Here is a 12,626-nt window from a genome sequence, read left to right on the forward strand (position 1 = left end):
GATGGGGCAACATTTATGCGATAGTTGGGGGGCAGGGTGTGCTAGTGGAGAGAAGATGTTGATAGCTCAAATGAAGTGATCGGAATGTGGTTATCAGCATCTTTTCTCCACCAGCACTCGACACCCCACTACCACCACCATCCAAACTATAGCATAAATACTGCCTCTCTCTACACTTCAACTCTGATGAGTCATCTAGACTTGAAACATTAGCTTACTTTCCATGGATGTTGTCTGATCCACTGTGATCACCAGTGTTTATTGTTATAATGTTTGGTTTCATTGGGTGGTCTTGGTTTCCAGGTTCAATGCAATTTTTCTGGTCAGCAGTAAGTACAGTGGCATTCGAATGTATTATCTGCATTTGAAAACACAATTTCAGAAATTGCAACTCATTGCATATTAAAAATGAGTAAATAACTAATTTGAGTGTTGTTTACTTCAAAATGAATAGATAAAATTGAATGTGGTTTATTGGCTTGAATTCAGGTGTCCCCATCACATTTCACAGTTTTATCATGTTTTTGTTTTTGTATTTTTATTCTCAAACTTTAATCTGTTTTCTTAAATGTGAAATGAATTTTTTTGTAACCATAATTTGGGATATTGAGCTTTTTTTAACTAACTGTGTAGAATGTTGGAATACCATGTGATTTATATTTATAGCAATATATCTAAATAATGATTTAACCACTGGTTTAAAGAGTTGAGTACCGTCTTTATACTAAAATATCCTAAATGCAAGTCACAATACATGCAAAGTAATGTGAAGTATTAAAGCTAAAACTGCTCATGTGATTGTGTTATGACACAGAAATATTCAAACGAACCAAATCACCCTTCCTACCTTTATACTTACAAAAATAAACAAAAAAGAAAAATATTTAAAACCTTTAAAGATATTGTTAACTCTGGGGGTTCAGGACCAGACTTTAGAATAACCAATCCAAAACTGAGAAGGATCAATTCTAGACACACAACTTGTAGCTTAAACAAAAGGCTAGCACTTTATTAATAATAAAATAACTTTAGCAGAGCAAAATTAAACAAGAGTAATCTAATAATGTCTATGATTTAAACTCAATAATTTTTGTTTTCCACGGAATTCACACAAGAGACAGACAGACGAACAAACACAGTTAAGGGATAAATAAGAGGAAATAACAAAACAGGCCAGTTTACAAAGTGGTTGCATGATGCATTGTTCCACATGTAGGATTGGTATTTGATAAAGTTTCAAATGCATTGATCAGGGCCATCTTTACAGCTCACTCGGAGAACGTCAGTGATACTGATGACTTAGTTTCTATTCTCTAAACTTCCAATCACTGACCATGGGAGGTTAGGCAGGGACCTGTCAAGTCTTCATCCTGTAGTATCAACAGCTAGACTTGTCACAGGAAACTCAGTCCAAAACCCAGTTCAGACTGTGGCCTGTCAGAGTGACCATCTCTCCACAAAGTCCCTGTTACCATTCAGTATCTGCCATTTGGTTGAGCTGAAGGTCTCTCCCAGACTTGCTGGAACCAGTTTCCAGTTACTGGCCTCGTTTGTGGCCAAATATCGATTATCTGTTGAACTATACTGTTCTTCGCTGGTGTTGAAGAGCCTGTGGAAGCTTTAGATCAGGAACCAACCTGCAATTAACTTCCAGCCCTGGCCTCATAAACCCACTCCAACACAAGCCAATGCCTAAGGTCCAAAGGTCATTTTCAGTTCACAGTTCCTAATCAAGGTAGATAAAGAATAAAATAAAAATAATGAAAAATTAGTAAGGGTTCTAACAGTAGGTACCACATCTTACACATTCAATGTTCACTTCCTTCACCACTGGGCATATAGACAGCACCATCAAAAATCCATAGCCTTTACTATCTAAAGGGTCAAGAGCAGCAGGTGCATAGAGACATCACCACCTACTTATTCCCTTTCAAGTTACACACAATCCGAACTTGGAACGATATCACTGTTCTCTCATTGTAACTGGGGCAAAATCCCAGGATTCCCTTCCCAAAGACCGATCAGTGTGTGGTCATTCAAGAAGACCGGTCACCAAACCTTCTCTTGGGCAATACAGAATGGACAATAATTGCTAGCTTAGTTAGTGATTCCTACGTTCTGTGAACAATGTTTTAAAAACTGGATAACTTAGTGTTCAAATGTTGAATCTTATTCATTTGTGTCACAAGGAATTTCTTGTCATTGTGAATACAGGACCCTGCCAGAGTTTTTCCTGGGAAGAAAATGCCTGGAAAAATGGGGAATGTCTATAGAACAGTGTTTGGATTAAAGGTTAGATTTGTTAAGCATGCCTTATGTGATTAAACCTGGGGTCAGAATCAGGTATGGGGAAGAAAATTACTGTATTTCCTTCAATTTTTGCCAGAATTGGGTTGTCTAATGCATATGTGATATTTGACTGAAACAGCGTAGTGGGCTTACTTCAAGGAACAAAAGTTTGTTATCTGACGTTTTGTTTTACAGCTGGGGGTAAAGTAAAAGTAAAATTGCTGTAGACAGGAAAGACTATAGGGCTGCTCTCTCATTAGAGAGAGTGTGTGGTAGTTTAACCTGGAGATAACTATGTCTCGTGAGGCAAGAAGGAAGGACCATCATGGTAACTTCAGCTAGTGCGGGATTTCAGCTGTTGTGTTAGCATCATTCTGCATTGCAAAGCAGCCAAACAGCCAAACGTTGGGAAAATTCTGTAGCATTGAATTCTGTAAATTATGTTGTAGGTGCAGGACGGATAATTTGTCTCTGCTGTAAATTCAGATAATATGTGATGTATTTCGGTCAATAGTAATTTTTGGCATACTAATTACTAATAGTTTTGCTCTTGTGTATTTTGATGGTTAGATACATATGTATTGCATCTCTATATATTTCAGTGTTAATTATTCTGCAAATCAGTTATTTGTCTATGGAGGACTTGGACACCATGAAGTTGATTGGTGCTATATAAATGCAAATTCTTTATACTGAGTAGATCCTAGTTAATGCCTGACCTTCTTGCTAAATGGAGAAAGCCCAAGTCATTTTGATGAGCTCAGATTGAATGTTAATGGAATGGGGGATGGTGCGCACTTCAGTTTTAAATCTTTAAATGAGGGTTTTAAGAGCTTGAAAGGAGGTAGACTGGGGGGGAGGGGGAGTTAGGCAAGCAAGCAAGTGGTAGAAGGATAATCATGTATCAAAACATAAGATTATTTTATTTTGATCCACATACTGACAGGTATTTTTTCCTGTCTGTGCAGTCTTGGAGAATTTGCCATTGTACCTTTTCACAGGGTGTGTTTTTTGCACAGCTGTATGGTATTTCTGCTGTAAGTTTGCTTATTAGAAACATATTTATACATTTGTAGGTCTGGAGAGTGAATACAAAAGAGAATATCCTTTATGTTCATGGATCAGTCCCAGGACACAAAAACTGCCTTGTGAAGGTGAGATTGCAAACTACAATTTATTTCAGTCCTGAGTTGGCGCTGGTTGTGCTGCATTAATTTGTTGGAGCAGTGGGATTGCAAATGAAGCAACTGTGCCCTATCTTACGGATGAAATTTGTTCAAAACTTTTTTCAATAGACATCAGGTCTGCAATTTTTCTCCATGATCCAATTTCACTGAATAGGTTTTATTAAAATCCTTCCTGTAGTAAGGAGGGTAAGTTGTAAATCTCACCAAGAAGCATTTCTGAAGAAGGGCTTAAAGTGCTAATGAAACATCAAATCTTATCATAGTTACAATTCCAGCTATAGGCTGCGTTAATGTGAGACTATTCGTGTTTGACTCCAACTGATTTGTAACCAAACTATTTCCGGCCTCTTTCCCCATTTCTTATTCTCACTTTCAGTGTTTTCCAAGATCCTGGAAATCAGAAACAAAAACAGAAATTGCTGGAAAAGCTCAACAAGTCTGGCAACGTCTGAGGAGAGATATCAGAGTTAATGTTTCTCTCTGCAGTTGCTGCCAGACCTCCTGAGTTTTTCCAGCAATTTCTGTTTTTGTTTCTGATTTCCAGCATCCGCAGTTTCAATTTTCCTTCCTTGCTTTGGTCCCTCAACCTCAATCTGGAACTGCAGTCCAGCCCTTTGAAATTTAGGAAATCAAAATAATGTACAATGTTTGGTTGTTTTAAAATGACCATTGGGTTTAGGATAGAAATGTAGAAACTAGGAGCAGGAGTAGGCCATTCAGCCCTTCAGTCCTGCATTGCCATTTTCCATGATCCAGGCTGATCGTACAATTCAGTCCACGATATCTTAATCCCTTTAGTGCTAAGAAGTGCATCTAAATCTTTCTTGAAATCATGCATTTTTTTGACTTCAACTGAATTCTGTGACAATTCCACAGGTTCCCCACTGTCCAGGTGAAGAAATATCCCCTCATCCTCAGTCCTGAATGGCTAACCCCATATCCTTAGATTGTGAAGCCTGGTTCTGCACTCCCTGGGGGGGGGATCCCAGCAATCATAGTGAATGTACTTGTTAAATAAATACTCACCCCTGACCCCATCAGTTCAGAATCCTGAAAACAAAAGCATTATTGACCTTTTGTGCTCCATCAGCCGTCACGTCCAGTTAATAACACCCCTCGATTGCCATAGCCGCCAGCAATACAGACCACATGCTGAAGAGCGGGATCAGACAGGGGGCTCATTCTTTAGTGAGTCCAAGCACAGTGGGCGAAATGGATTCTTTCTGTATCTATGATCCTATGCATAAAAATCTGAACCTTAGCGGTTTAACCTGTGCTTCCTGAACAAACTAATACAAAGACAGTGTTAAATAGAGAAAATAAAGTATAGCATCAAATAATTAAATTTGATGTTTAAGTTTGCACACTTAAATGTGCCTCTCCCTCACCATTTGAATATAGGAAAAGGGTTTGTCCTCAATGGTTTAGAGGTTTTACTGTACGCAAAGCCATTTAACAATGCAGCAGTTTCTCATATGCAACGCTAGTTTAGTTACCAGCAGACTGGAATTTAATTGGTTTAATTGGCTATGGAAATGTAAGAAACACAGCACATTGCCATTTATTGCTAACAGTAAGGTGGCTGCACCTGAACCTCTGCCCAGCAGTTCCTATATAAAAAAAATCAAATGTGGTGAGCATTGCTTTGATCACTGAGAGATATCCATCCTGGAATTGTCATCAAACAGTGCTTTGTTTCAATCCGGAATCTCCAGCTAACCGCTCTGACAGATTTATTCTTAATTATTTTAGCTAAAGTCAGCTTGCTGTGCTGCTGCCTTTCCATGCAATTGCTGCTGACTAGCTTCAATGACTTTGTGAGTGTCTTTGTTTCTTGCTCACGAGTCCCCAAGACAGATTGAAGAACTTGAGTCCTAAAGAGGAATTGATGTGGAATCTACTTGATTGTGACAGCTGCTGCTTTTAGGAAATAACGGCTGGCAGCCAAAGATCACCTGGTTTAAAAGCATGTCCTGTTCAAAGGGAATTGAAAATCACTAAAATCTGCTGAGCTGTATGGATCTTGCAGCTGTGCGTGTGTTCAAAAGCATCATGTAGCTCATAAATAAGCAAATTTATACAGGTTAGTAAATTATTATGCATAATGCTTAACGCTATTTGATGCAGAGGCCTTGACAGTGCCCTGGTTATAGGTTGGGCCACCCATTAGATACAAAAGACTGATCCATTACAAGCTGTAAAAAGCCAAGCTGGAACATTTTGCTCAGATTGTGAGATTTGCTCCCCCCGCCACCTCAAGTCAGTCTATGCTATTAGAAAATTTTGTTTGGGTGAATTATCAGCATCACAAAGGTTACAACATACACACTGTTAAAGCTGATCACTATGTATAATACGTTTATGTTTGAAAAATACCAGCAGTCACACTTCTATGAGCAGATAGGGATTGAACCCAGGACTCTGGGTCTGGCGATAGGGATGGTACCACCACCAGCAGAGCCCCAAATATTTTTAATCACCTTAACGCGGTGGCTCAGCAGTTCGCACTGCTGCTTCACAGCACCAGGAAAAAAAGTGAGGACTGTAGATGCTGGAGATCAGAGTGGAAAAAGCACAATCAGTCAGATTATCCTGCTCCTCGGATGCTGCCTGACCTGCTGTGCTTTTCCAGTTCCACACTTTTTGACTCAGTGACAGGGGTCAGGGTTTGATTCCAGCCTCAGGCAGCCTCAGTCTGTGTGGTGCTTGCACATTCTCCCCGTGTCTGTGTGGGTTTCCTCTGGGTGCTCAGGTTAGCTGGTTTGGCCATACTACATTGCCCATAGTGTTCAGCGATGTACAAGATAGGTGGATTAGCCTTGAGGAAATGGAGGGTTAAAGGGATAGCATGGGGTTTTAAATCTGGGTTGCCCTTCACGGTGTTGCTGTGGACTTGATGGACCCAACAGCCTGGTTCCACACTGTAGGGATTCTATCATTATGATAGAATCTGGACAAAATAGGATTTGAACCTGGCCCTTGTCGCCTAGAGGTAAGGACACTACCACTGCCATTTGTTTTGTATTCCTCTGGAGCCGATGGGACTTGAAAATGCACATCCTGGCTCACTTCCACTACACCAGAAGAGCCTTATTTTTAACTCTTATTGATCGGAAGAGGTGAAAATGGTCAGGCTGACAAACCAGTAACTGATTTTAGTGGCAACATTTACAACTCAATATTTGTGATAAATTCACATCAACCTCGTGTGGAAAATTCTGCAATATAGAGTTCTTTACGGTAGCTCTGTGGATGTTCTCAGCCTTCAGATCATTAAACTTGGGGTATTTTCTCTGCTTTTGCCTTTTTTTTTAAAATCATCCTATCTTCCAATCTATATCCCCAACTGAGAATAACTCTCAGATGTCCATTGTGTAAATCTCTGAATACTAATGAAAAGCACTGTTTGGAAGTACTGGGGATTGTGCCAATGTGACCGGATTTCTGAATTAACTACCCTCCCTGTGTTTGCCCCTGTAAATCTCTTCCCAGTGTGATCAATCTGACCAGTAAATCTGTGTGGAGGTTTGCAATGGAAGTCTGGGTTCTTTGGAGCATAATATTTCTTGAAGTTTCAGATAAACGACCTTGAGACCGGTTGAATGTCCTCATTCAGCAGTGGGTGTATGCAACAGGATGGTTTTTATTTCTTTTCATTAAGCTGTGACCATCACTGCTAAGGCCAGCATTTGTTACCCATTTGTAATGACCTTTGAACCGAATGAATTGCGCAGGCCATTTCTGAGACCAGTTAAGAATCAAACACATTGGTGTTAGTCTGGAGCCCAGACCTAGGCCAGACCAGGGAAGGACGGCAGGTTTGCTTCCCGGAAGGACATCCGTGATCCAGATAGTTTTTAAATAATATTTGACAATAGTTATGCAATTGTCATCAGGCTAGCCTTTAATCCCAGATTTTCATTGACTAATATTTCAATCCATGATGGGGTTTGAAACAATGTGCCCAGAATATTGGCCTAGCCAGACAAAATAAAAACGGGAGATTTCATGAAGAGCGTTAGTGAACTAGATGTTTCTTTTGAGGCAACAATTGATGGCTTTGTGGCTGTCATAACTGACATTTTACTAATTGGCTTGAGATTCCACCAGCTCCAGGATTTGAACCCACACTCCCAGAATATGTGCCTGGGTCTCTAGGTTACTAACATCAGTGACATTATCACCACAATATTCACTCCTTATCTCGTCGTCTTAGTGTAGAAGCTAATATAATGAGATAAAAATCCAGAGCCTCTTTATATACAGATTCAGTAAAAAAAACCTCTGGCTAACAGACCAATTTGAAATGGTGAGATGGTGATTTGCACTGCTACCTCACAGCGTCAAGGACCTGGGTTCAATTCCAGCCTCGAGCCACTGTGTGAAGTTTGCATGTTTTCTCCCTGTCTGATTGGATTTCCTCAGGATGCTCCAGTTTCCTCCTCCAGTCAAATGATGTACAGGTTAGGTGGATTGGCCATGGTAAATTGCCCACAGTGTTCAGGGATGTGCAGGTTAGGTGGGTCAGCCATGAGAAATGCAAAGTTACAAAGATAGGGTAATGAGGTGGGTCAGGGTGAGATGACTTTGGAAGGCCGGTGTTGACTCGATCGGCTGAATGGCCTGCCTCCCCACTGTAGGGATTCTATTCTATGAATGCAACTGTAGTCACGTTGTTCCGATTTCTGTTTTCCCCGGTGCATTTAATTCAGACAGTGATGAGTGAGCTCCAGTAAATATTGAAGAATTACAATGCTGGTGAGATCCTGATTTTGTTTTTGGATTAGTTGTACTGATCTGGAAATGATCATATTTAACAAAAAGTGATTTTCTAAAGCAAAGATCAACAGTGTGAGATTGCCCATCAGCCACAGCCGGTTATCATACTTTCTAATCCATGCCCAATCCATCTAATCTGCACATCATTTGACTGGAGGGGGAAACCAGAACATGCTGAGGAAATCCAGTCAGACATGAAGAGAATGTGACCTGTAACTTATCATTATTCTGATTAATGATAATAACTTTCAAAGGTGAAATGGAAGGTAAAGTTGCCCAAGGCATGTCATCAAATAACAACATTGATCATCCAAGAGCTATGTTCAGATTAAGTTCCTAGATTTGATTGAGGTATTCAAAATCACAAGGGGTCTGGGCAGTGTAAAGAGGGAGAGCTGTTCACATTAGTGGAAGGGTTGAGAATCAAGTAGCACAGATTGAAAGCAATTGTCAAAAAAAAAAGCAACACACAGGAAATGTTTCCTCCTTGGCAAGTAATTGGGATTTGAGATACAATTCCTGAGAATGTGGGGAAGTCTGGTCCACTTGAGGCTTTGCAAAGGGATTTGATTGTCTAAAAAAGGCGGGGGTATGCAGGGTTATAAAGAAAAGCAAGGGAGTGGCCCTCAGTAAGTTGTTCCTGGAGAGGGGCAGCATGGACAATGCAGGCTAAATGACCAATGTTTGAAAAACATACTATCAGTTTTTCTAATGACACTTTCAATCTCTCGTGATGTCTTGTACAAAATTGCAAAATGTTCTTTCTGTACTAATATAATTTATCCAAAAAGTTCCTTAGCTTGATTAATTAGATTTTTGAGTCAGTAATTACTTTGTCCCACCGTCTTCACCATCCATTCCTCCGAACATGAACAGATGCTTCTCAGAGATGCCATCTGCTTAACAAATAGTCATTATTTGTGGGCTTCTGGGTGAATAGCACAAGACAAAGAAAAGGAAGTGTGGTGGTGATTGCTATTCTCACTGAGAACGATGTGCTCACTGCTTCCCTGGCCCCCCAGACCAGTTACTGTCCCCTGCCCCACACCCCTGGCTGGACATTACATGCCCTGTCAGTCTACAATGGTAATGAATTCCTGATAAATATTTTCATAACAAGTACATAAATGACGTGAATCAGCACTTTGTGCTGAGTGAATTTAACATTCTATAAGGTGGCCTGTAGTTCAGTTGGCTGGACAGTCGGTTTGTGATGCAGTGACACCAACAGTGTGGATTCGATTCCTACACCAGCCGTGCTCACCGTGAAGATTCCGCCTTCTCAACCTCTTCCCCTAGCCTGAGGTAGGGTGACCCTCCGGTCACACCACCGCAAGTCATCTGTCTGTAATGAGAAAAGCAGCCGTATGGTCCAGTCAGACTCTGACTTTTACCTTTAATGTCCTATTTAACATTTCTCCATTATTACAATAATCTTACACACTGAGTCATTTTTGTCTAGTTTGCTAATCTGAACATTGTTTAAAATATTAGGAAAGATTTGTAAGTTATGATTAAAAATGAGGATAATTGAAGAAGACAGTGGCATTGCGGTTATGTCACTGGTTTAGTAATCTAGGGGATCAGGGAAATGCTTTTGGTGGGACTGGTTCAAATCTCACCACTGTAGCTGGGATTTAAATTTGAGCAACAAATCTGAAACCAAATGTTAGTATGAATACTGGCAGCTGCTACCACGGTCACTGACTGTAGAAACCTGGATCACCAATATCCTCACGGGAAGGGAAATCTGCCATCCCTCCATGGTCTGACTTATACATGATTCCAGGCCCTCACCACAGTGGTTGCCTCTTAACTACCCTCAGAACTGGCCAAGTGAATCTCACAGTACAAAGGCAAATAGGAAAGAGCAATAAATACTTGGCTTGTGGATGACACTCATTGAGTTATAGTCATACAGCGTGGAGAACAGTCCCTTTGACCCAATTTGTCCATGTCGATCAGGTTTCCTAAACTGAACTCAGCCCATTTGCCTACATTTGGCCCATGTCCCTCTAAACTTTCCTTATCCCGACCTGTCCAAATGCCTTTAAATGTTGTAATTGTACTCACCCCTGTCACTCCCTCTGGCTGCTTGTTCCATAAATGTACTACCATCTGTGGAAAAGTTGCCTATGAGGGGCATGGATAGGGTAAATAGGCAAAGTCTTTTCCCTGGGGTCGGGGAGTCCAGAACTAGAGGGCATAGGTTTAGGGTGAGAGGGGAAAGATATAAAAGAGACCTAAGGGGCAACTTTTTCACACAGGTTGGTACATGTATGGAATGAGCTGCCAGAGGAAGTGGTGGAGGCTGGTACAATTGCAACATTTAAGAGGCATTTGGATGGGTATATGAATAGGAAGGGTTTGGAGGGATATGGACCGGGTGCTGGCAGGTGGGACTAGATTGGGTTGGGATATCTGGTCAGCATGGACGGGTTGGACCGAAGGGTTTGTTTCCATGCTGTACATCTCTGACTCGAAGTCCCCTTTAAATATTTCCCCACTTATTTTAAACCCTGTGCCCTCTCCTTTTGGACTCCCCTATTATGGGTAAAAGATCTTGGCCATCTACCTCATCTATGCCCATCATGATTGTACAAACCTCACCAAGGTCGCCCTTTAGCCTCCCACACTCCAGAATAAGAAGTCCCAACCCCTCTTTTATAACTTGCATCCCATGAAATAATAAAGAAAGGCCAAAACAAAATTAGAATTTCCCACTGAGAGCCAGTTACTGTTGCCAAATATTAACCAACCCCGAAAATTAGAAAACCACTTTGTTTGTTGGCTCCGCTTTCTCTACTGCTCTGATTTTGTTCTTGCATGCATGTCCAACCTAAAAGTGGTTTGTGGTTTATTAATAAGAGATGAAATGTAAATCTGCACAGTGTAGATGGATCATTTGGAACATATGGTGCAGTTGGAGGCTTAAATAGCAAGACTTGAGATTGAAATGTGTAAACCTGGGACACAGGCACCTCAAGACCATAAGATGTAGGAGCAGAAGGGATAATTCAGCTCACCAGGTATCTCTCCATTCAGTGAGGTGGCTGATCTGGTAACTACTTTCTTGCTGTTTCCTCATCCTGCTCAATTTTCTTGCTGATTGAAAATAAAAACAGGTGATTGATGGACAGAATTATGGAAAAAGGCAAAAGGAATTGAACAACAGGAAGCAATATAATAAGGAAGATGCAAGAAGTACAAGCTATTGAATGAATTAACGATCTGATTTTGTTAGGATTACTGCCAGTTAAACCTGGGAAGGTATACATGCAATGGTGACCCTAATGAAAATCATGCAAACTGGTCTGCAGCCCTGATCATCTTGGCAGCAAACTGTGGATGAAATGAGCTCTCAGCGATTAGTTGCTGCTGAAGCTTAATTCTGATTGAGAGTTGATGAGGTGTAGCTGAGATACCAGGAGATGAAAACTGACATTTTAGGAATTCTTGTAAGCAAGACTTGGAAAAAATTTCAAAGTTGAGATCATATACATTGTATGACTCTAAGTCCTCTGGCCTGTTATGCTTGCACGAATTTACTTATTCTGGCTGTGTGTACATTGCCCCCTGTACCTTCCTGTGTTGAAGTGATTATTGTTTAAGAACATAAGAAGAGAAACAGGAGTAAGCCATTCAGCCCATCGAGCCTGCTCTGCCATTCAACAGTATCATGATCAGCTGATCCAATATTGCGCATGTCCACTTTCCTGTCCTTTTTCCTATGACCCTTGATCCCCGACTGATCGAGAATCTATCGATCTTTGCCTTCAATATACGTACGGAGAATGGAATCTTTAAAGCTGTTGTTTATCTCTTCAACACCCTCCGTACATTTACGTTAAATAATTAGACCTCCTTTCTGTATGTGTTAAGTCATACTTGTGGTTCTGTTCGCCGAGCTGGGAATTTGTGTTGCAGACGTTTCGTCCTCTGTCTAGGTGACATCCTCAGCGCTTGGGAGCCTCCTGTGAAGCGCTTCTGTGATCTTTCCTCCGGCATTTGTAGTGGTTTGAATCTGCCGCTTCCGGTTGTCAGTTCCAGCTGTCCGTTGCAGTGGTCGGTATATTGGGTCCAGGTCGATGTGCTTATTGATTGAATCTGTGGATGAATGCCATGCCTCTAGGAATTCCCTGGCTGTTCTCTGTTTGTTTGGTTTGTCCTATAATAGTAGTGTTGTCCCAGTCGAACTCATGTTGCTTGTCATCTGCGTGTGTGGTACTAAAGGATAGCTGGTCGTGTCGTTTCGTGGCTAGTTGATGTTCATGGATGCGGATCGTTAACTGTCTTCCTGTTTGTCCTATGTAGTGTTTTGTGCAGTCCTTGCATGGGATTTTGTACACTACGTTGGTCTTGCTCATGCTG

General features: G+C 41.0%; 1 protein-coding gene across 2 annotated transcripts in view; it reads left to right on the forward strand.

Annotated features, from left to right (window-relative positions):
- The window catches only part of mrpl3 (mitochondrial ribosomal protein L3), a 52,726-nt gene that overhangs the window by 34,919 nt on the left and 5,181 nt on the right, over positions 1-12,626 (forward strand). Inside the window, exons 8-9 of one of the 2 annotated variants that reach the window (XM_060849997.1) lie at positions 2,215-2,292; positions 3,366-3,443. In XM_060849997.1, coding sequence (XP_060705980.1) covers positions 2,215-2,292; positions 3,366-3,443 — 156 coding nt within the window. The remainder of the gene's footprint in view (positions 1-2,214; positions 2,293-3,365; positions 3,444-12,626) is intronic. The other variant, XM_060849998.1, reaches the window with a different exon arrangement.

This window comes from Hemiscyllium ocellatum, chromosome 34, assembly GCF_020745735.1.
Source record: "Hemiscyllium ocellatum isolate sHemOce1 chromosome 34, sHemOce1.pat.X.cur, whole genome shotgun sequence".
Lineage (NCBI taxonomy): Eukaryota > Metazoa > Chordata > Chondrichthyes > Orectolobiformes > Hemiscylliidae > Hemiscyllium > Hemiscyllium ocellatum.